The sequence below is a fragment of the Grus americana genome, chromosome 37 (assembly GCF_028858705.1).
Source record: "Grus americana isolate bGruAme1 chromosome 37, bGruAme1.mat, whole genome shotgun sequence".
In the NCBI taxonomy this organism is placed as follows: Eukaryota; Metazoa; Chordata; class Aves; order Gruiformes; family Gruidae; genus Grus; species Grus americana.
The window spans coordinates 338,062-362,344 of NC_072888.1; the positions used below are offsets into that span (position 1 = coordinate 338,062).

At 52.7% G+C, this 24,283-nt stretch overlaps 2 protein-coding genes across 2 annotated transcripts; one reads left to right on the plus strand and one right to left on the minus strand.

The window, feature by feature from the left end:
* The first annotated feature begins 4,042 nt into the window (after positions 1–4,042).
* On the plus strand, positions 4,043–16,049 carry TOX4 (TOX high mobility group box family member 4). The gene is given in 11 exon segments (XM_054808534.1): positions 4,043–4,164; positions 5,155–5,223; positions 7,268–7,495; positions 8,189–8,224; positions 8,226–8,531; positions 11,426–11,686; positions 13,053–13,124; positions 13,950–14,399; positions 14,401–14,724; positions 15,499–15,665; positions 15,860–16,049. Coding segments are annotated over 11 exon segments (1,983 nt in total). The 5' UTR covers positions 4,043–4,158; the 3' UTR covers positions 15,924–16,049.
* Positions 16,050–16,076: 27 nt separating this feature from the next.
* METTL3 (methyltransferase 3, N6-adenosine-methyltransferase complex catalytic subunit) lies at positions 16,077–24,262 on the minus strand. The gene is given in 12 exon segments (XM_054808535.1): positions 16,077–16,317; positions 16,410–16,522; positions 16,620–16,685; positions 17,377–17,485; positions 17,574–17,612; positions 18,980–19,167; positions 20,056–20,281; positions 21,189–21,364; positions 22,019–22,414; positions 23,133–23,390; positions 23,392–23,429; positions 23,951–24,262. Coding segments are annotated over 12 exon segments (1,815 nt in total). The 5' UTR covers positions 24,045–24,262; the 3' UTR covers positions 16,077–16,205.
* Between the last annotated feature and the right edge of the window lie 21 nt (positions 24,263–24,283).

Below are 24,283 nucleotides of genomic sequence, written 5' to 3' on the forward strand. Positions count from 1 at the left end.
GACTGCCTGAAAATACCAGTTTTAAGGCCCCAAAATACCTCAAAATTACAGCCAAATCCCCCCAAATCGACTTTTTTTTTAGATTACTTAAAGGAAAACTCATAATGAGTCATTTTGCAGGAAATTGGGGGTGAAATTGTGGCCAAACCCCCTCAAAAAATAAGTTTTAAGGCCCCCCAATACCTCAAAATTACAGCCAAATCCCCCCGAATTAACTTTTTTTTTTTTAATTAATAAAAGGTAAATTCAGAATCGATCATTCTTCAGGAAATTGGGGTTAAGATTGTGACCAAAATCCCTCAAAAGATCAGCTTGAAACGACTGAACTGGCTCAAAATTGCACCTGAATCACCCAAAATGGGCTTTTAAAATGAAAAACGGGGGAAAAATCTTCGTTAACCATTTTTGAGGAAATTGGGCTGAAGATTGTGGCTGAAGCCTCTCAAAAATTCAATTTTAAGCTAAAAAAAAAAAAGCTCAAAACTGCACCCAAATGCCCCAAAACGGACATTTCTGTTAATGAAGGAAATTGGGGTCAAAATTGAGGCCAAAACTCTCAGAAAAAAACCAATTTTAAACCCAGAAATAACTGAAAACTGGCACAAAAATTCCCCCGATTTATGTTTTTGCTTAATAAAAGGCCAAAACAAAAAAAAAAAATCATAATTAAACACTCCTGTGAGGAAATTTGGGTCAAAATTGTGGTCGAACCTGCCCAAATAATCACCTTTAAACTAAAAATGAACTCCAAATGATGCCCAAATTCCACGAAATTGATATTTTTTCTTAATATAAAGCAGGAAAATTCAAAATTAACCAGCCAAGGAGAAAATTTAGGTCGAAACTGTTCCCAAACCTCCTTAAAAATCAATTTTCAGCCCCAAAAAGAGCTCAAAACAGCCCCCAACCCTCCAAAAGCGACTTTTTTTGTTAACGAAAGGGGGAAAAATTCATAATTAACTGAAAGAAAAGGAAATTTGGGTCAAAATTGTGACCCAACCCCCAAATAATCAGACATAACCCCCGAAATTTCTCAAAATGAGCCAAAATTCCCCCCAAATTCACTGTTTTTAGTGAACAAAAGGTGGAAAAAATCATAATTAACCCATCTTGAAGAAATTAGGGTTAATTTGGACCAACCCACCCCCCAAAAATCCAGTTTCAACCCCAAAATAGCTCAAAATTGCACCCAACAATTCTCCAAATTCACTTTTTTCCTGCCAAATTGACCCAAAACCAAGACCTGAAATATTTCGCCGGTCGAGGGAAGAAATTCAACCCCAAAACACACTAAATTCCCCCCAAAATTAATTAAAATTAATTAAAATTAATTAAAATCCCCAAGTGGGCTTTCCCTGCTAAAATTATATTTTTTTTTCCCCAAGAAAAATATGGGAAAAACCTTTTTTCCCCACTTTTAAGAAAAAAAATGAGAGCGCGACCCTACCGCACGTTTCCGCCGTCCTCTTCCAAAAAAGCTTACCAAAACTGGGGTGAAAACCCCTTTTCCGGCAATTTTGACCTCCACGAAACCCCGCGAAACAAAATCGTCGCTAAATCACCCCAAAATCCACTTAAAAAATGCCCGGAAACCCCAATTTTAGCGATTTTTAACGAACATAAAGATCGATAACGACATGGAGTTCCTCCTTCGACCAGAAAAGAACCGAAACAGCGCATTTTGCCCAAAACCGCCTTTTTTTGGGGAAAAAGGGAATAAAAAAGTAGCAAGCCCCTTAAATTTTGGGGAAAAAGCCCCAAAATTGCGGATTTTGGGGGACGGGTGTGGCCGCGGAAGCAACACCCCACCGGCACCGGCAACACCCAATGCCAACGTCTTGGTCAACGTCAACGTCTTGGTCAACGTCTTGATCAATGCCAACGTCTTGGCCAACACCAACGTCTTGGCCAACGTTGGCCAACGCCAATCTCTTGGCCAAGACATTGGATGACGCCTTGGCCAACGCCAATCTCTTGGCCAACAAGTTGGCCAACGTCTTGGCCAATGCCGACGTCTTGGCCAAAGCATTGACCAACGTCAAGGTCTTGGCCAAGGTCTTGGCCAACGTGTTGACCACCGGCTTGGCCAACTCTTAACCGACAAGTCGGCCAAGATGTTGACCAACGCCGACGTCTTGGCCAACGCGTTGACCAACGCCAAATTGAGGGGGCGTGGCCCAAACCTGGCAGGTGTTGCCCCTATAGACCCCTATAGACCCCCTATAGGCTCCCTATATCCCCCCATACCTCCTCTATAGGTCCCTATCTCCCCTATAGGCCCCTATATGTCCCCTATATGCTCCCTATATGCCCCCCATCCCCTATAGGCTCCTATATCCCCTATATGTCTCCTATAAGCCCCTATATCCCCCATAGACCCCTATATGTCCCTTATAGGCCCCCATCTCCCCCCTATATCGCCTATAGGCTGCTATATCCCCCCTATATCCCCTATACGTCCCCTATAAGCCCTTATATCCCCCTTATATGCTCTCTATATGCCCCATACATCCTCTATAGGCTGCTATATCCCCTATATGTCTGCTATATCCCCTATATGTCCCCTATAGGCTCCTATGGGCTCCTGTATCCCCTATACGTCTCCTATGTGCCCAATATGTTCTCTATAGGTTCCTATATCTCCTATACATCCCCTGTAAACCCCTATATTCCTCTACATCTTCCCTATATCCTCTATATGTCCCCTATAGGCCACCATATCCCCCCTATATGCCCTACAGGCTCCTATATTCTCCCTATATCCTCCCTATATCCCCTATACATCCCCTATAGGCCCCCATATCTCTCCTATATCCGCTATATCCCCCCTATACGTCCCCTATATCCCCCATAACCCCTATACATCCCCTATAGGTCCCCTATATTCTCCCTATATCCCCTGTACATCCCCTATAGACCCCTATAGGCCCCCATATTCCCCCTATATCCCCTATAGGCTCCTATATCCCCCCCATATCCCCTGTATCCTCCCTATATCCCCTATAGGTCCCCTATATCCCCTATACATCCCCTATAGACCCCTATAGACCCCCATATCCCCCCATAGGCTCCTATATCCCCCCTATATCCCCTATACATCCCCTATAGGCCTCTATAGGCCCCCATATCCCCCCTATATCCCCCATAGGCTCCTATATCCCCTATACATCCCCTATACATCCCCTATAGGCCCCCATATTCCTCCTATATCCCCTATAGGCTCCTATATCCCCCCTATACGTCCCCTATATGTTCCCTATACCCTCCTTATATCCCCTATACATCCCCTATAGGCCCCTATATCCCCTATACATCCCGTATACATCCCCTATAGGCCCCATATCCCCTATACATCCCCATAGGCTCCTATATCCCCTATATCCCCTATACATCCCCTATAGGCCCCTATATCCTCTATACGTCCCCTATACGTCCCCTATAGGCGCCTATACATCCCCTATACATCCCCTATAGGTGTCTGTCCCCCCCCCTAGGCCCCTGCAGGGCCCCAACGCGGCCCCGAGCCGCCGCCGCCCCGCCCCATATCCCCCCCCGCCCCCGCTATAGGTCCCTATATCCCCTATACGCCCCTATACATCCCTATACATCCCCACACACACACCCCCCACCCCCACCCCCCCGCCCCCGCCCCGGGCGTCGCCGCCGATGACGTACCGGACGCGTCCCGCGCGCGGCATGACGCCGTAACCCTCCCAGGGCCGCTCTGCCCGCCGGCGGACGCCGCCTCTACTCCTCCCGCTTCCGGTTGGGGGGAGACCACGCCCCTTCGCTTCCGGCGACGCTCTGTCCCTCCGCCTCTCTATGACCCCCCCTCCGCCTCACACACCACGCTCTCCCCCCCCCCCCCCCAGCCGACGCTCTAGCCGGAGTCCTCCAACCCCTCTCCCCTCTTCCTCCCCCCCCCTTTTAAACCACCCCCTCCCCAAAATCTTCCCGCGCGTGTTTGGGGGCCACGCCTCCCTCACCCCCACGTCATTCCAACCGCTTCCTCCCTCCCCCGTGCCGTGCTTCCGCCTTCATCTCTATGATCACCGACCGGAAGTGGCGTCACGGGAGGAGGGGCGGGGAGAAGGACCGGACTTCCGCTTCCGGGGCAGGGCGCCCGTCTCTCTCCCTCTCTCTCTCAGCGGCGGAGTCATGGAGGTGAAGGGGGGGGAGCGGGCCCGGGATGGTTTTTTTGGGGGGGGGGGACAGCGCCCACGGGGGACCCCGGGATGTGGGTGGGGTGGGGGGGGGGTTGGAGGGAGGGGGGTGCCGGGGGGGGGACACCCAGGGGTTGGGTTGGGCCTTGGGAGGGGCCTACGGGGTGGGGGGGGAGGGGCTGGGCCTGTGGGGGGGGCACCGAGGGGTGGGGGTGGGTCGGGGGAGGGGGGGGCCCACGGGTGGATTTGGGTCGGGGGGGGGCGCCCGGGGGTGGATTTGGGTCGGGGGGGGCACCCACGGGGGGGGCTGGGGCTGGGGGGGGGGCACCCACGGGTGGGTCTGGGGATTGGGGGGCGCCCACGGGTGAATTTGGGTCTTGGGGGGGCACCCACGGGTGGGTTTAGTTCTGAGTGGGGGGCCCACGGGTGGATTTGGGTTTGGGGGGTGCAGCCACGGGGGGGTCTGGGGATTGGGGAGCACCCACGGGTGAATTTGGGCCTTGGGGGGGCACCCACGGGGGGGCTAAGGCTGGGGGGGGCCCCCACGGGTGGATTTAGGTCTTGGGGGGGGCACCCACGGGGGGGGCTGGGGCTGGGGCACCCACTGGGATTTCTGGGGATTGGGGGGGAGCCCACGGGTGGATTTGGGTCGGGGGGGGCACCCGGGGGTGGATTTGGGCCTTGGGGGGGCACCCAGGGGTGGATTTGGGTCGGGGGGGGCACCCACGGGGGGGGCTGGGGCTGGGTGGGGGCAACCAAGGGTGGGTTTGATTCTGAGTGAGGGCTCACGGGTGGATTCGGGTCGAGGGGGGCACCCACGGGGGGGGCTAAGGCTGGGGGGGGGCACCCATGGGTGAATTTGGGCCTTGGGGGGGGCACCCACGGGGATCTCTGGGGATCGGGGGGGGGGGCACCCACGGGTGAATCAGTCTCTGGGGGTGCCCCCCCACCCCACTTGCCCCCAAATCTCGCTACCCCCCCCCCCCCCCAGTTCCCCGGCGGAAGCGACAACTACCTGGCCATCACCGGCACGGCGCACCCCTTCCTCACCGGCGCCGAGGTACCCCCACGGGTGGGGGGGGGCACCCCAAATTTTTGGGGGGGGTTTAAACCCATCCAGGGAGAAGGGAAAAAAAAAAATCGGAGCGAAAACCCCGCGGAATTTGGGGGGGGGGGGGAAGTGGCGGTTTAAGGGGGCGAAAAAAAAGAGGGAAAAGAGGGAAAACTGCGAAAAAACGGCGCTGAAATTTTTAAAATAGACGAAAATGGCGCGAAAACGCCCCGAAATCGCCGAAAGCGGCAGCGGGATGGCTGTGAAACGGTGAAAACAGCACAAAAAGAGGAAAAAAGCGGCACCCAAATGCCTTGAAATGACGGAAAAAAGCATAAAGGGGCCCCAAAATTGAGGAAAATGCTTTAAAATAGTTGAAAATGAGAGGAAAATAGCACTGAAATACCCCAAAATTGGTTAAAATGCCTTAAAATAGTCGAGAATGACGCTAAAATAACCAAAAATAGCACCAAAGTGCCCCAAAATTGATTAAAGTGCCTTAAAATAGCTAAAAATAACAGTGAAATAGCCAAAAATAGCACCAAAATGCCCCAAAATAGTAAAAAATGAAACAAAAATAGCCAAAATTCGAACCAAAATGCCCCAAAATAGCTGAAAATGGCAGAAAAATGCTCCCAAATAAATGAAAAGAGGAAAAAAAAAGCACTAAAATACCGCAAAATGGATAAAAATGAGATAAAAAGAGCCAAAAATAGCACAAAATTGTGTTGAAATTCACAGAAATAGCAAAAAATGGCACCAAAATGCCCCAAAATGGCTGAAAATGGCACAAAAATAGCCAAACCTGGCCCAAAAAAGCTGAAAATGAAACAAAAAAGGCACCAAAATGCCTCAAACTTCTTAAATTGTGTTTCTTGTTAAGGAAAAAATATTAAAAATATTTTTAAAAATGGGAAATATTTGAGTTTGTAAAGTTTTAATTAAGAATTTGAATTTGGTGAACCACTTAAAATTGGAATTTGGTTCAAAATTTTTCAGAAAACCTTTGAAAAACTTTGATTTTAAGTTCTAAAATTGCTTTTTTATTAAGAGAAAAATTAAAACTGAAATATTTTTCAATATTTGAAACCTACTATTTAAATTTTTAGGTAACTAAGATTTTCAAATTCGATATTTAACAGCTGAAAATTGAAATCTGAGGTGGGATTGTGCAAAAAAAACCCTGAAAACTTCAATTTTTACCCCAAAATGACTCAAAACCCCCCCAACCACCCCCCAAAATTGCCTTTTTTTAAGAAAAAAGAGAAAACATGAACATGAAAATTACTAAAATATTCATTTAAATTTGAGAACTTAAAACTTAACACCGGAAAATGGGAATTTGGGTCAAAATTGGTCCCAAATCCCTTGGAAAAAATCAAATTGGCCCCAAAATGTCTGCAACCTCCCCCCAAAATTACTTCATTTTGAGGAAAAATAAAAAGCAAGTTATTTAAAATGTGTTTATAAGTAAAAAATTTAAATTAGAATTTGGGAAATGTTTATTGAATTTTTAAAATTTGAGCTTTAATAGTTGAAAGTAAAAATTTTGAGTGAAGATTATAAATCTCTTGAAAAAAATGATTTTAAGTGCTGAACTTTGGTTTTCATTCCCCAAAAAATAAAAAAAACAATTTTTTTTATAAAATGCTGAGATTTAGGATCTGAATTACCAAAGTTTTCATATAAAAAAATGAAAATTTAGTATCTAAATTGGGAAAGTTTCCATTGAAATTTTAAAATTGAATGTTCAATGCCTGAAATCAGCAAAATTTTCATTGAAACTTTAAAATTGAATATTTAATGCTTGAAATCAAAATTTTCATTGAAATTCTAAAATTGAATAATGCCTGAAATCACCTTAAATCTTCATTGAAACTTTAAAATTCCAAATTTAAGAGCTAAAAATTCAAATTTCAGGTGGGAGAGGGCCAAAAAACCCCTGAAAATTTTAGTTTTCACCCCTAAAACCACTCAAACCCCCCCAAATTTTTGCCAAATTTTTTCGGGGGGCTGAGGGTGCGTGGCCCTCACCTGCCCCTGCCCCCCCCAGACTTTCCACACCCCCAGTTTGGGGGACGAAGAATTCGAGATCCCCCCGATCGCGCTGGACGCCGACCCCTCCCTGGGGGTCTCCGACTTCGAGGATTTGGGGGAGACCGGGGGGACCCCCGACCCCCCCTTCCCGCCCCCCCCTTACGGGGTTCAGAGCTTGGAGATGGGAATCGCCCACGGATTGATGGAGCAAAGCGGGGGGCTGCTGGCGGGGGGGCTGACGATGGTAAGGGGGGGGTACCCCCAAAAATTTTTTGGGGGAAAAGGGGTTTTTTGGGGGAAAAAAAGGGGGTTTTGGGGGGGAAATGGGGGGGTTTGGGGGGGTAAGGGGCATTTTGGGGGGGGAAATGAGGTTTGGGGGGAATAAGGGGGGGTTTGGGGGGGGAAGGGGGGTGATGTGGGGGGGCTGGTGATCGTAAGGGGGTACCCCCAAAATTTTGGGGGGCAGAAGGGGGTTTTTTGGGGGAAAAAAGGGGGTTTTGGGGGGGAATAAGGGGGGGTTTGGGGGGGAAATGAGTTTTTTAGGGGGAATAAGGGGGGGTTTTGGGGGGGAAGGGGGGTGATGTGGGGGGGCTGGTGATGGTAAGAGAGGGTACCCCCAACATTTTGGGGGGGAAAAGGGGGTTTTTGGGGGGAAAAGGGGTTTGGGGGGGAAATGGGGAGGTTTTGGGGGGGAAATGGGTTTTTTTGGGGGAAAAATGTTTTTTTGGGGGGGGAAATGGGTGGTTTTGGGGGGGGAACGGAGAGGGGGTGTGGGGGGGGGGCTGCTTATGTTAGGAGGGGATCCCCCAAAATTTTTGGGGGGGGGGGGGAGAAATAGAGCAATTTTTGGGGGGTGAAAAAATCCGATGATTTTTGGGGTGTCTGTATTGTTCCCCCCCCCCCCCCCCCCCCATTTTTTGTTTTCGCTTTTCCCCAGGAGCTGGATCCCCCGATGGGGGCTCAGTACAACGCCCCCCCCCCCCGTCACCATCGAGGTACCCATGGCCGCTCTCAGCCCGGGGGGGCTACTGGCCCCCGGGCAACTGACCACCATCGACCAGTCCGAGCTCAGCTCCCAACTGGGGCTCAGTTTGGGGGGGTCGACGGCGGGAAACGTCCAAGGGGCTCCCCCGAATTTAACCCCCCCGCCGCCACCGCCGCCGCCTCCTCCTCCTCCTTCTTCTTCTTCTTCTTCGCCTCCCCCCCCTGAGGAACGACTCTCCCCCACCCCGTCTCCCACCGGGTCGCTGCAGGAGGACGAGGCCGAAGAGTTCCGCAGGGTGAGGAAGAGATGACCCCCTCCCCCCCCAAACACCCCCCCCCCAAAAATCCCCAAAACACCCCCAAAAAATCCCCCAAATACCCCCCAAAATCCAAAAATGCCCGCAAAAAACCCCAAAATAGCGCCCCGAAAACCCAAAAACAACAGCCAGCGAAGCTGAGAAAAGCAAAATGCACCCCAAAAAATACCCAAAACACCCAAAAAATCCCAAAGTACCCCCAGAAATCCAAAAATGACCTCCAAAAATCCCAAAGTACCCCCAAAATCCAAAAACAACCCCCAGAAAAACAAAAAAAAGCAAAAAATACTCCCTAAAATTGCCAAAACACCCAAAAAAATCCCAAAGTACCCCCCCAAAAATCAAAAGTGAGCCCTCAAAATCAAAAAATGACCCCCAGAAAGGCCAAAAAACCCCCAAAATACCCCCCAAAATCCAAAAACAACCCCAAAAAGGCCAAGAAAAGCAAAACACACCCCAAAAAATCCCCAAAACACCCCCAAAAAATCAAAAAAATACCCCTCAAAATCCAAAAGTGCCTGCAAAAAAACCCAAAGTAGCTCCCCGAAAACCCAAAAACAACCCCCAGCGAAGCTGAGAAAAGCAAAATGCACCCCAAAAAATACCCAAAACACCCAAAAAATCCCAAAGTACCCCCAGAAATCCAAAAATTACTCCCAAAAATCCCAAAGTACCCCTCAAAATCCAAAAACAACCCCCAGAAAAACAAAAAAAAGCAAAAAATACCTCCTAAAATTGCCAAAAAATCCCCCCCGAAATTTAAAAATGAGCTCTCAAAATCAAAAAATGACCCCTCAAAATCAAAAAATGATCCTCAAAAAAGCCAAAAAACCCCCAAAATACCCCCCAAAATCCAAAAACAACCCCAAAAAGGCCAAGAAAAGCAAAATGCACCCCAAAAAATCCCCGAAACACCCAAAAAAATCCCCAAATACCCCCAAAATCCAAAAATGCCCACAAAAATCCAAAAATATCGCCCCAAAAATCCAAAACCAACTGCCCAGAAAAGCCAAAAAAAGCCCAAAATCCCCCAAACACCCCCAAAAAATCCCCCAAACACCCCCAAAAATCCCTGAAACACCCAAAAAATCCCCAAAACACCCCCAAAAATCCAAAAGTCTCGCGAAATGCGAAAACGGCCCCCAAAAAGGCCAAGAGAAGCAAACACACCCCAAAAAATCAAGAAAAATCCCCAAAATACCTCCGAAATCCAAAAATGAGCCCTCAAAATCAAAAAATAGCCCCCAAAAAGGCCCAAAAAAAGCAAAATTCCCCAAAATACCCCCCAAAAAATCAAAAATATCCCCAAAAAATGCCAAAGCGCGTTTCCAAAATCAAAATCCAACCCCTAAAAAGGCCAAAAAAGTGAAAAAATCCCCAAAACCACCCAAAAAATCCCCAAAACACCCAAAAATGCAAATAACCCACAGCAAAAATGCCAAAAATATCCCAAAACAGGCCAAAAAAAGTGAAACTCCCCCAAAAATATTGGAAAAAATCCTCAAAACAGACCGAAATGCAAATAACCCACCCCAAAAATGCAAAAACACCCCAAAAAAGGGAAAAACACCCAAAAAAATCCCCCAAACACTGGAATATGCCAAAAAAACGCACCCCAAAAATCCAAAAACTGCCAAAAAATGGAAAAAACACCCTAAAAATCCCCAAAATGCCAAAAAATGCAGAAAACTCACCCCAGAAATCCAAAAACAGCCCCAAAAAGGCAAAAAAAGCCAAAAACCCAAACCAAAAATCCCCCAAATTCCCCAAAAACTCCAAAAATGAAAAAAAAAAATCCCCAACCACCCCAAAACCACCCCAAAACGCCCCCAAACCAGCAAAATTTTGGGGTTTAAACCCCAAAATGGGGATTTTTGGTGTTCAAAATCCCCCGAATGGCTTTGATTTCTGTTGAAAACCCCCAAAATTGGGGTTTAGCCTTAAAAACGCCAAAATTATGATTTTAGGGGGCTTTCCCCCGAAAAAAATTCCTTTTTTTGGGTGTTTAAGCCTCAAATTGGGCTTTTTCGGCTTTTGAAACCCAAAAAGGAGATTTTTTGATTAATTTTTTTAATTTTTTAAAGTGTGTTTTTCTCTTCATTTTTTCACTTTTCTAATTTTTTTAGAATTTCTTTTACAGTAAATTATTTTGTGAATTTGTCATTTTTCTTAATTTTTTTAATTTTTCAAATTTTTCTTGTTTATTTCTTAGTTTTTGCGTTTCTTTTTCTAAATTAATCTTTATAATTTTTTCTTTTTTCATTTCTTTTTAAGGTTTTTATGTTTCCATTAATTTGCTTTTTGTCATAATTTATTTTTCCTTTTCTTTTTTCTAATTCCTTTTTAATTTTTAATTTCCCATTAATTTTTTCAATTTCATTTTTTTATTTTTTAATATAATTTTTTTTCTTAATTTTGCTTTTTCCTAATTTAGTTTGGTTTTAATTTCTTTTTTCTTAATTTTTTCTTTAATTTTTCCTTTAATTTTTCCTTTTTTCTAATTTAGTTTTTCACTTTTTTCTCAATTGAATTTTCTTTTTTTTCCAATTTAATTTTTTCCCTTTTTCATTTTTTCCCCCATTTTTTCCTCTCTTCATTTTTCCCTCAAAATTTTTCCTATTCTTCATTTTTTCCCCAAAATTTTCCCCCATTCTTCATTTTTTCCCCCAAATTTTCCCCCATTCTTCATTTTTTCCCCCAAATTTTCCCCCATTCTTCATTTTTCCCCAAAAATTTTCCCCCCATTCTTCTCTTTTTCCCAAAAAATTTTTTTTTTGCCCTTCCCAACCTCCCAAATTCCCAAATTTTCGACCGCACGGCAGGGCGGGGCCTCAAAACCCCTCCCCCTCACCCTTTCCTCCCCCTATCCGCAGGCTCCTCCCCCCAAACCTTCCCCGCCGGCCCCGCCCACCCCGGCCCCGCCCACGGGGGAGGGACCTCGCCGGGGGAAGCCCCCCAAGAAACCCAAGAAGAAGAAGGACCCCAATGAACCGCAGAAGCCCGTCTCCGCCTACGCCCTCTTCTTCCGCGACACCCAGGCGGCCATCAAGGGCCAGAACCCCAACGCCACCTTCGGGGAGGTCTCCAAAATCGTCGCCTCCATGTGGGACAGTTTGGGGGAGGAGCAAAAGCAGGTAGGCGGGGCTTAGGAACCCCGAAAATACGAGGGGAGACCCTGAAATTTGACGGGGGGGGGGGGGGGACGCGAAAGTTTTGGAGGCGTTGGAAGGTAGAGGAGGAGGAACATTGTGGTTGGAGCATCAAGTTGAGAAGATCATGAAGAACCCGGTGTAGGGAGAGGAGCAGAAGATTCTGAGATATGGAGAAGAGGGAACCCTAAAATTGGGATGGGATTCCAAAATATGGAGGAGGAGACCCCAAAATTGGTCAGGGAGCACCAAAATTAGGAAGAACTTCAGTGGGAGAAGAGGAGGAACGTTGTGGTTGGAGGATCAAGTGGAGAAGGTCATGAAGAACGCAATCTAGGGAGGAGGGTAGGAGAAGATCATGAGGTATGAAGGAAGAGACCCCAAAATTGGTCAGGGAGCACCAAAATTGGGAAGTTTAGTGGGAGAAAAGGAGGAACATTGTGGTTGGAGGATCAAGTTGAGGAGATCATGGAGAAACCAACATGGGGACAAGAGTAGCAGGAGATACCTAGATACAGAATATGAAGGACCCCAAAATTTGGTGAGGGGACGCAAAAATTTTGGAGGCGTTGGAAGGTAGAGCAGGAAGAACGTTGTGGTTGGAGGAGCAAGTGGAGAAGGTCGTGAAGAACCTGATGTAGGGAGAGGAGCAGAAGATCCCGAGATACGGAGGAGGGAGACCCTAAAATTGGGGTGGGATTCCAAAATATGGAGGAGGAGACCCCAAAATTGGTGGGGGGACCCCAAAATTGCGACGGACTTTAGTGGGAGAAGAAGAGGAACGTTGTGGTTGGTCGATCAAGTGGAGAAGGTTGTGGAGAACGCGGTCTAGGGAAGAGAGGAGTAGGAGATCATGAGATACGGAGGAGGGGGACCCCAAAATTGAGGAGGAGCCCAAAATTAGTGGGGGGAGCCCCAAAATTTGGTGGGAGAACCCCCAAAATTTTGGAAGCGTTTGAAAGTAGAGGAAGAACATCTGGGTTGAAGGCCTCAAGTCACCTTCAGAAGAGCATGGAGACCCCGGGTTGGGGAGGAAGGACAAGGGAGCACCCCAACTTGGAGTTACGGAGCAGGAGACCCCAAAATTGGTGGGGGGGACCCCAAAAATTCAGGGGAGAACCCCCAAAATTTTGAAAGCGTTCGAAAGTAGAGAAAGAACATCTGCGTTGATGGCTCCAAGTCAACTTCAGAAGAGCGCGGACACCCCGATACGCCCCGGAGTGCAGCAGGGGGGGTCCCCAAATTAAAATTATGGATTAGGGGGTCCCTTTTCCGCCCTCCCCCACCCCAAAAAAAGGGGGTGCCCCCCCCCCCCCCAGACCCCCCAAACGTTGACCATCTCCTTCTCCAGGTCTACAAGCGGAAGACGGAGGCGGCCAAGAAGGAATACCTCAAGGCGCTGGCGGCTTATCGCGCCATCCAGGTAACGCCCCCCCCTTATTTTGGGGGGGGGGTCCCCAAAAATTTACCAACCCCCCCAAATCCTCAACATGTTTTTTGGGTTTTTTGGGGGGGGTTGGGTTTTTTTGGGGGGGTTTGGGGGGTTTTTGGGGGGGTTTTTGGGGGGGGGGTTGAGTTTGTTTGGGGTGTTTTGGGGGGTTTTCGGGGGATTTGGGGGTTTTTTTGGGGGGGGTTGGGGGTCTTTGGGGTTTTTTGTGGGTTTTTTGTGGGTTTGGGGGTTTTTTGTGGTTTTGGGGGGGGTTGTGGTTTTTTGGTGGGTTTTGGGGGTTTTTTGTGGTTTTTTTGGTGGGGTTTTGTGGGTTTTTTGTGGTTTCATGGGATTTTTTGTGGTTTTTTGCGGGTGTTTTGGTGTTTGGGGGGGTTTGGTGGGTTTTTTGGTTTTTTGTGGTTTTTTGGTGGGGTTTGTGGGGGGTTTGGTGGGGTTTTTGTGGTGTTTTTGTGGCTTTTGTGGGGTTTTGTGGGTTTTTTTGTGGTTTTGTGTGGGTTTTTGTGGGGGTTTTGTGGCTTTTGTGGGGGTTTGTGGGTTTTTTTGTGGTTTTGTGTGGGTTTTTGTGGGGGTTTTGTGGCTTTTGTGGGGGTTTGTGGGTTTTTTGTGGTTTCCTGCGGTTTTGTGGGGGTTTTTTGTGGTTTTTTGTGGGTGTTTTGGTGGGGTTTTGGTGGGGTTTTGTGGTTTTTTTGTGCTTTCCTGGGGGTTTTTGGGGGTTTTGGGGGGTTTTTGGGGGTTTTTTTTGTGGGGTTTCTTTGTGCTTCTCACCCCAATTTTTTCCCCTTTCTCCGAACCCCAAAGACCTCGACGGAGCCGCCGGAACCCGAACCCAGCCCCCCCGCCGTCGCCGTCGTCGCCCCTCCTTCCTCTTCCTCTTCCCCCGCCCCTCCTTCCTCTTCCTCTTCCTCCCCCCCTCCGAACCCCCCGCCGCCCCCCGCCGCCGCCTCCGCCCCCCCCAGCATCACCAAAATCATCATCCCCAAACAAATGCTCCCCCCGTCTTTAACCGTTTCCTCCCAGGGCGGGGTGGTAACCGTCATCCCCGCCGCCGTCGTGACGTCATCGCGCCCCGCTTCCGGCGTTTCCCAAACCCCCCCGCTTCATTTAACCCCCCCGGCTCAAATCGTCACCCGTTCCGTCCTCCAAGCCGCCGCTTCCCAGCTCCCCCGTTTACAACCCCCCCCTTTACAACAGATGCCCCCCCCGACCCCCAACCACCCGCCCCCCCCCCAACAAATCGCCGTCCTCCAACCGCCCCCCCCCCCTCCAGGCCATGCAGCAACCCCCCCCCCAACAAAAAATCCGCCTCAACCTCCCCCAGCAGCCCCCCCCCCTCCAAATTAAAATCCTTCCCCCTCCCCCGCTCCAAATCCAACCCCTTCACCTCCCCCCGCAAGAAGAAATTCGGGGATCCCCCGACGCGGCCGTCGCATCATCGGCGTCGGCGTCACCCGCCGCCCCCGCCCCGTCCCAGCAAACCCCCCCGCGAAATTCCGCCCCCCCCCAAAACGGCGACGCCGGACGCGACGGGTCGCCGGAGACGGTGGAGATGATCGCGGGGGACGTGGTGCCGGAGGTGTGGGGGGGGGGTGGTTTTTTTGGGGGGGGGGGTGTGTCTGGGAGGGGGGGGATTTTTATTGGGGGGGGTGGCGCCAAAAAAAAGGGGTTGGTTTGGGTGGTTCGGCCCCAAAATTGGGGGGTTCGGGCCCCAAAATTGTGGTTTTTCAAAGCGTTTAAGCCCAAAAATGGGGGTTTGGTATCAAAAAAACCCTCAAAATTGTGAGTTTGGTGTTAAAAAACCCCAAAATTGTGGGTTTGGTGTTAAAAAACCCCAAAAATTGTGATTTTTTTTGAGAGGGTTTAACCCAAAAAAGGCAGTTTTGGTACAAAAGCCCCCAAATTGTGGGTTTTGGTTTAAAATCTCCAAAATTGTGACTTTTGAAAGCGTTTAAGCCCAAAAATGGGGGGGTTGGTATAAAAAAAAAACGAAAATTGTGGTTTTGGTGTTAAAAAAAACCCCAAAATTGTGATTTTTGAGACGGTTTAACCCAAAAAGGTGGGTTTGGTATCAAAAAAACCCCAAAATTGTGGGTTTTGGTTAAAAAAATCTCCAAAATTGTGCTTTTGGAAAGCATTTAAGCCCAAAAATGGGGGGGGGGGGGGGTTGTGGTATCAAAAAAAACCCCAAATTGTGATTTTGGTGTTAAAAAAACCCAACCAAATTGCGATTTTTGGGAGGGTTTAAGCCAAAGATGGCAGGTTTGGTATCAAAAAACCCCCAAAATTGTGTTTTTGGTTAGAAAAAAAAATCCCCAACATTGTGTTTTTGCCCCCCCCCCCCCCCCAAAAGGTGGAATCCCCCACCCAGATGTCGGTGGAATTGGTGGCCGAATCGCCGGTGGCCGACGACTCCCCCCGACCTCGTTGCCTTCGGGCCGGTTGCGAAAACCCCCCCGTCGCCAGCGGCGACTGGGACGAGGAATATTGCAGCAGCGAATGCGTCGTCAAACATTGCCGGTAAGCCCAAATTTCAAATTTCCAAAATTTCAAATTTCCGAAATTTAAAATTTAAAATTTTGAAATTTAAAATTTAAAATTTTGAAATTTAAAATTTAAAATTTTGAAATTTTGAAATTTAAAATTTGAAATTTTGAAATTTTGAAATTTCAATTCCAAAAATTTAACTTTTTTCCCCTCCTCTCTTCCCACAGCGACGTCTTCCTCGCCTGGCTCGCCGCCCGCAACGCTGGCAACAGCGTGGTCTTCGTCAAATAAATCCCCTCCGTCGATTTTTTGGCGGGGCGCGCCCCCATTTTTTCCCTTTTTCACCCCAAAATTTGACACCGCTCTTTTTTTTGTTGGGTTTTTTTTTTTCCTCTTCATTAAAATTACCGCTGAAAAAACAAATCCAGGCGTTGGGGTTGGGTTTTTTTGGGGGAGGGGGGTGTTTCGCAGCGCCGAAACAGGCCCTGTGGTTTGGGTTTTTTTTAAATTCTCTCGGTCTTTTCAGAAAGGAAAAAAAACCCCAAAATTTCCCTAATTTCCCCCCAAAAAAAGTTACATATTTTTGGGTTTGGAGATGATGCCGTCGGGATAATGTTGCTTGAACTGAGCCACCACGTCGGGGTCGAGGAGGTGAATTCCGTCCAGCTGGTTCCCCAAAGTGATCCTAAAAAAGCATCCGAAAAGCCCCAAAATTTGAGGAAAACGCCCCAAAAATTTAAACGAAATTTTAAAAATTTGGGGGGGGGGGGGCGTTACCAATTGGGTTGGACGTTGTGGGGGCGCCCGAAAAGTTCGATTTTGCGGGTGCCGGGCGAGAGGCGTTCGATCATCCCGTAAATCTCGTCGGGTTTGTGGCTGGTGGAGCGAACCTTGGGGTGAAAAACGGCAATTTTGGGGGTTTTTTAAAAAATTTTTTAAATTTTTTTTTTTTGGTTTTTTTGGGGGGGAGGGGAAAAAAAAAATTACCTCAGCCACGATGACGTCGCAGTCCAAACCCCGGTTGAAGCCCTGGGGGTTTCCCTTCACCCCCACCTGCCGGGCGGGAGATTTGGGGGTGCTGGTACCCTCCCCCCCAAAAAAAAGACCTCAACCCCCCCCCCGAAAAGACCTCAACCCCCCCAAAAAGACCCCAAACCCTACAAAAATGACCCCAAACCCCCCCAAAAAGACCCCAACCCCCCCAAAATGACCCCAACCCCTTCAAAATTACCCCAGAACCCCAAAATCCCCCCAAAAAAACCTCAGCACCCCAAAAAAACCCCCAGCACCCCAAAAATGCCCCCCAGCCCCCCCCAAATGACCCCAAAACCCCCCCCAAAAATCACCCCAGCACCCCCAAAACCCCCTTGGCACCCCCAAAAACCCCCCCAAAATCTCTCCAGTCTCCCCAAAATCCCCCCCCAGCCCCCCAAAATCTCCCATATCACCCCAGCCCCCTAAAACCCCCCCAAAATCCCCCTATTCCCCCCCCAAAATCCCCCAGGCACCCCAAAACCCCCTCCAGCCCCCCCCAAAAATCCCCCCAGCCCCCCAAAATCCCCCCCCCCCCCGCAACGACCCAAATACAGGGCAGGATTTGGGGGGGGGGGCGGTTTTTTGGGCTGAATTTGGGCAGTTTTGGGGGTTTCACGCCGGCGGGGCTGGGGGGGGGCGGGTGCGCGGGGGGGGGGGGGGTTGGGGAGGGGGTGTGGTTTTGGGGTGCCCCCCCCCCCCCAAAAAATACCAGGCAGTGCTCTTTGCCGTGGTTGAGCCAGTGGCCGGTGCGGCCGGTGCGGATGATTCGCTGCAATTGGTTCGTTTTCACCCAAATTATCTCGTCCACCCGCTCGTACCTTAACGAAGAAGGGGGGGGTGTTAATTAAGTAAGTCGGTTTTGGGGGGGGGGTGGTTTTGGGGTATGGGGGCGGGGGGGTTACTCACCCCCAGAGGTTCAGGCACTCGCGGCCCAGCTCCATGGCCCTGGGGGGTGGGGGAAAAGGGGGGTCAGGGGGGTTTGGGGGGGCCCTGAGGGGTTTTGGGGGGGCACAAGGGGGGGTGGGGGGGGTTTTGGGGGGTCCTGAGGGGGTTTGGGGGGGCTTAGGAGGCACAAGGGGTGGGGGGGGGGTTGGGGGGATTTGGGGGGGGCTCAGGGGGGGCTCCAGGGGTTTTGGGGGGGATTTGGGGGGGGCCTGAGGGGGTTTGGGGGGGGGTCTCAGGCGTGTTTTAGGGGGGCTCAGGGGGGGTTGGGGGCACCAGGGGGGTTTGGGGGGGCCCTGAGGGGGATTTGGGGGGATCTGGGGGGGCACAGGGGGGCTCAGGGGGGTTTGGGGGGGGGGGCCTGGGGGGATTTGGGGGGGGCACATGGGCAGTTTGGGGGGGGCCCCTGAGGGGTTTTGGGGGGGCACAAGGGGGGGGGGGGGTTGGGGGGGTTTTGGGGGGATCCTGAGGGGGTTTGGGGGGGCTCCAGGGGGCTTAGGAGGCACAAGGGGGGGGGGGGGGTTGGGGGGATTGGGGGGGGGGGGGGCTGAGGGGGTTTGGGGGGGGGGCTCCAGGGGTTTTGGGGGGGATTTGGGGGGGGCCTGAGGGGGTTTGGGGGGTCTCAGGGGTGTTTTAGGGGGGCTCGGGGGGGTTGGGGGCACCAGGGGGGTTGGGGGGGGCACAATGGGGGGTTTGGGGGGGGCCCTGAGGGGTTTTGGGGGGATTTGGGGGGCACGAGGGGGGTTTGGGGGGGCTCAGGAGGGTTTGGGGGGCACAAGGGGGGTTTTGGGGGGGCCCTGAGGGGGTTTGGGGGGCTCTGAGGGGCTTTGGCAAAACCAGGCAGGGCATTAAGGGGGGGCGGGGTTAAGGGGGGGGGGGCTTATGAAGGGGGCGGGGCTAAAAGTGGGGCGGGGCTACAAGGGGAGTAAAGGAGTGGGGAGGAAATGGGGTGGGGCTTAAGGGGGCGGGGCTTAAGGGGGGCAGGGTGACAATGGGGTGGGATTTGAATGGGGTGGGGCTTAAGGGGGTGTGGTTTATAGGGGCGTGGTTTATAGGGGCATGGGTTATAGGGAGCGTGGGTTATAGGGGGCGTGGGTTATGGGGGGGCGTGGGTTATCGGGGCATAAAGGAGCAGGGTGAAATGGGTCTGGGTGAACTGGGGCGGGATTTAAAGAGGTGTGGGTTATAGGGGGCGTGGGTTATAGGGGGCGTGGGTTATGGGGGGCGTGGGTTATGGGGGGCGTGGGTTATGGGGGCATAAAGGAGCAGGGTGAAATGGGTCTGGGTGAACTGGGGCGGGATTTAAAGAGCCGTGGGTTATAGGGGGCGTGGGTTATGGGGGGCGTGGGTTATGGGGGGCGTGGCACGACCTGCCGGTGACCCATAGGAAGAGGAAGCCGTCGTCCTGCAGCACGGGGATGTTGAGGCGACGCATCTCGTCGTCGGTGAGCGTGCCGTAGGGCAGCTCCATGTGGATGTCCCAGGGCGGGTCGGCCATGACCACGGCGAATTTCCCCAGGATGCTGACATCCAGGTAACGGATGTCGCAGCAGATCCACTGCCGCGCGCGCGACGGGGAGGGGTGGGGGGGGGGAGAGGGAGAGAGAGTCACCGACCAGCCCCCCCCCCCCCAAAAATACCCCCCCCTGCCCCCTGCAAAAAAGCCAAAAAGAAAACCCCCCACCGACCTCGCCATAAAAACTCCCGCCAAAAAAAGCCACGCCCCCTCCGAAAATAACCCCCCTAAATACCCCACACCCCCCAAAAAAACCCCAAAAGCCACGCCCCCTCCAAAAAAGCCACACCCCCTCCAAAAAGCCGCGCCCCCTCCAAAAATAACCCCCTAAATACCCCACACCCCCAAAAAACCCCCTCAAAAAGCTACGCCCCCTCCAAAAAGCCACGCCCCCTCCAAAAATAACCCCCTAAATACCCCACACCCCCCAAAAACAACCCTCAAAAAGCCACGCCCCCTCCAAAAAGCCACGCCCCTCCAAAAAAGCCACGCCCCTTCCAAAAATAACCCCCTAAATACCCCACACCCCCAAAAAACCCTCCAAAAAGCCACGCCCCCTCCAAAAATAACCCCCTAAATACCCCACCCCCCAAATAAAACCCTCCAAAAAGCCACGCCCCCTCCAAAAAAGTCACGCCCCCTCCAAAAATAACCCCGCCCCTCCCTAAAACCCCCTCCAAAAAGCCACGCCCCCTCAAAAACCCCCACCCCCCCAAAAAACCCCCACCTCTCCATAAAACCCCGCCCCTTCCAAAAAACCCACCCCAAAAATAACCCCGCCCCAAAAATAACCCCGCCCCTCCATCAAAACCCCGCCCCCACACCCTTATAAGGCAAACGCCCTTATAAGGCAAACGCCCGTACCAGGCAGCGATAACCCACACCCCCCCACACACCCCCACCCCCCCAGCCACACAAAATGGCGGCCACCTGAGGAGGGAAGAGGCGGTCAGCGCCGGCGTCGGAGGGCGCGGCGCGTGTGAGGTCCTGGGTGGGGCTGCGGTCGCGTGGGCGGGGCTGGGGCGGGGTGCGGGGCGGGGTCTCGGGGCAGGCATCGATCTCGTAGTGGACGTACTTGCAGGTGTCCATGTGGAAGCAGGTGTTGAGGAAGGAGCAGTCGCCCAGGGATTCGTCGGTGTGCTTGTTGATGATGCGGCTGCGGCGCGGCGCGGGGGAGAGCAGAGCGAGGGGGTGGAGGAAGGTGAAGGGGGGATGAAGGTCGGAGGGGTGGAGGGAGGAGGAGGAGGTGGGGCGGAGGGAGGAGGAGGACGTGGGGTGGAGGGAGGAGGAGGTGGGATGGAGGAAGACCATGGGATGGAGGGAGGAGAAGGTGGAATGGAGGAAGGAAAAGGTGGGATGGAGGAAGACCATGGGATGGACGAAGAAGAAGGTGGGACGGATGGAGGAGAAGGTGGGACGGAGGAAGGAGAAGGTGGGACGGAGGAAGGAGAAGGTGGGACGGAGGAAGACCATGGGATGGAGAAAAGAGAAGGTGGGGGGGGATGGAGAAAAGAGAAGGGGGGATGGAGGAAGACCATGGGATGGACGAAGAAGAAGGTGAGATGGAGGAAGGAGAAGGTGGGATGGAGGAAGGAGAAGGTGGGATGGAGGAAGACCATGGGACGGAGGGAGAGGAAGGTGGGACGGAGGGAGACCATGCGATGGAGGAAGGAGGAGGTGGGACAGAGGAAGACCATGGGACGGAGGGAGGGGAAGGTGGGACGGAGGGAGACCATGGGATGGAGGCAGAAGGTGGGACGGAGGAAGGAAGAGGTGGGACGGAGGAAGGAAGACCATGGGACGGATGGAGGAGAAGGTGGGACGGAGGGAGGAGAAGGTGGGATGAAGGAACACCATGGGATGGACAGAGGAAGACCATGGGATGGATGAAGGAGAACACGAGGAGATGGATGAAGACCATGGAATGGAGGAAGGAGAAGTTGGCATGGGTGAAGAAGGGGGGATGGATGGACAAAGAGCATGGGATGGGTTGAGGAAGACCATGGGATGGATGAAGAAGGTGAGGAGATGGGTGGAGGAAGACCACGGTGCGCCGGACTGACCGGAAGTGGAGCTTTCGGCACGGCCGGTCAGCGCCGGTGGCCTTCACGCACTCCTCCTTGGTGCCGTGGTCACAGAACTCCTGGACCTGGGCCCGGCCCCGCGACCGAAACTTCTCCACGATGGACTGCTCCTTGGCCGTGGTGGTGTTGAGCAGCTCCAGGATCTCCTGGCTGACCTGGGGGCGAGGTGGACATCTCAGCCAGGGTGACCCCAAAACCCCCCGACCCTCCTGGGGACACCTGGGTCCCATGTTTGGGGTGAAACCACCTTCTCCTCCTTGGTGGGACCTCAAAAACTCAACCCTCTGAGGGACACCCAGCTGTGTCCTCCACCATTTTTGGGGCGCACCCACCATCTTGTTCTCCTCGGTGGAACCTCAACCCTCTGAGGAACACGCATGTGTGTCCTCCACCATTTTTGGGGTGAAACCACCATCTTCTTCTCCTTGGCAGAACCTCAACCCTCTGAGGACCACCCAAACATCTCCCCCACCGTTTTTTAGGGCGCGCCCACCATCTTGTTCTCCTCGGTGGAACCTCGACCCTCTGAGAAACACCCATGGGTGTCCTCCATTTTCAGGGCGCATCCACCATCTTCCTCGGTTGGGCCTCCAAGACCTCAACCCTTTGAGAAACACCCATGTGTGTCCTCCACCATTTTTGGGGTGAAACCACCATCTTCTTCCCCTTGGTGGAACCTCGACTCTTTGAGAGACACCTAAGTGTGTTCCTCAACGTTTTTGGGGCACACCCACCATCTTCTTCTCCTCGGTGGGACCTCAACCCCTTGAGGACCACCCATGGCCGCCATGTTTTCCCCACACACCCACCTTTTTGCTCTGCTGCTCCTTGGTGGACTGCTGACTCAGCAAACTCTCGATCTCCAGGTCCACGTCGGACGCCTGCTTCCGCGACTTCTTCGCCGTTTCCTTCCCCGCTTCGCCCCCTCCCGCCACCGCCGCCATCGTCGCCGCCGCCGTCGCCGCCATCCCTCCGCCATCCTGTTCCGCTCTCCTTTTCTTCCCCGCCCCGTTTTTGAGTTGAATCCCTCCGTTTTCCGTCACAGCGCCGATCATGGCGGAGAGTTTGGAGTGATCGGCGTAGGTCACCAGCGTCGGTTGCGACGGGTCGTCTTGGAGCAACCCCCTCCTCACCTCGATCAGCTCCTGCGCCGCGAACTTCTCCAGCAAGCTCTCCACGCCGCTGCGCGCGACGGGCGCGTCGGGCTGGTCGCGGCGAGGAGAGGAGGGCGTCGTGTGAGGTAAGAGGCGCGCGAGGTAAGGCGCGAGGTAAGAGGTGCGCGAGGTAAAATGCATGAGGTAAGAGGCGCGCGAGCTAAGAGGCGCGAGGTAAAATGTGTGAGGTAAAATGTGTGAGGTAAGAGGCGCGAGGGAAGAGGTGTGAGGTAAAACATGTGAGGTAAAAGGCGCGAGGTAAAATGTGTGAGGGAAGAGGCGCGAGGCAAAACGTGTGAGGGAAGAGACGCGAGGGAAGAGGCGCGAGGGAAGAGGTGTGAGGTAAAACATGTGAGGTAAAAGGCGCGAGGTAAAATGTGTGAGGGAAGAGGCGCGCGAGGGAAGAGGCGCGCGAGGGAAGAGGCGCGCGAGGGAAGAGGCGTGAGGTAAAATGTGTGAGGTAAGAGGCGTGAGGTAAAATGTGTGAGGTAAGGTGTGAGGTAAGAGGCGCGTGAGGTAAGAGGCGCGAGGCAAAACGTGTGAGGTAAGAGGCGCGGGGCAAAACGTGTGAGGTAAGAGGCGCGAGGGAAGAGGCGCGAGGGAAGAGGCGCGCGAGGTAAAACGTGTGAGGTAAAATGTGTGAGATAAGAGGCGCGAGGTAAGGCGCGCGCGAGGTAAGGCGCGCACGAGGTAAAACGTGTGAGGTAAGGTGTGTAAGGTGTGAGGTAAGAGGCGCGCGAGGTAAGAGGCGCACGGGGGCGGGGCTTACGGTGGCGATGGCGCGGCAGATGGCGAGGGCGTCGGTGGGGAGGGGCAGGGCGAGGTCGGCGAGGTGGAGGAGGAGGCGGCGCTCGAGGGCGCGGTCGCTGGCGGACGGCGGCGGCGGCGACGACGAGGAGGAGGAGGAGGTGGTCGCGGCGGCGGTCGATGAGGTCGCGGGCGTTCCCGGCGTGCCGGGGGTGAGGGATGACGCCCCTCCCCCGCCCGGAGGGGGCAGGGAACCCGGGGTGGGGGTAGGGGGGGGTGGGGGGAGGGGCCGCGTGGGAGGGGTCGGCGTGGCGGGGGTCTGTGGGGGAGGGGAGGGCGGTGAACCCCTGAACTCTGACCTCCGCCTTGACCCCTGACCCCCCCTGCCCACTCCAGTAACCCCCGTGAGCCCTCGTTAACCCTGGATACCCCCTCGTTAACCCCTGACCCCTCGTTAACCCTTGACCCCCCAAACACCCCCTGAACCCCCGCTAACCCTTGACCTTTAACCCCCTGACTCCCCCATAACCCCTGACCCCTCATTAACCCCCACCCTCCCATTAACCCCTGACCCCCCAAAACCACCCCGACCCCCCATTAACGCCTGACCCCTCCTTAACCTTTGACCTCCCTCATTAACCCCTGACCCCTCATTAACCTTTGACCTCCCTCATTAACCCCTGACGCCCCCCCATTAACCCCTGACCCCTCATTAACCCCTGACCCCCCCAAAAAACCACCCCCCGGACCCCTCATTAACCCCTGACTCCCCCCTCATTAACCTCTGACCCCTCATTAACCCCTGACCCCCCCCCCCCCAAACCCCCGCCGCGCCATCACCCAGCGGATCCTGCTTCCTCCGCCGCTGCAGCCGCTCCCTCAGCGAATCCAGCTGCTTTTTATGGGCCTGGATGGAGCTCCACGTATCCGACATGATCCCACCGATACCGGGAACCGCCGCCGACACCGGGAACCACCGCCGCTAGGCCCCGCCGCCTCCTTTCACCCGGAACCGGAAGTTCACCGGAAACCTCCCGAAGCCGCCCACGCCATTTTGAGTGAGGGCGCCGAGATGATCGCAAACGGGCGTTTCGGTAAACCGCCGCCATCTTGAGGGCTGGCACCACTCTCTTCCAGTTCGGGTAGGTGCCATGGTAACCGCCGCCATTTTGA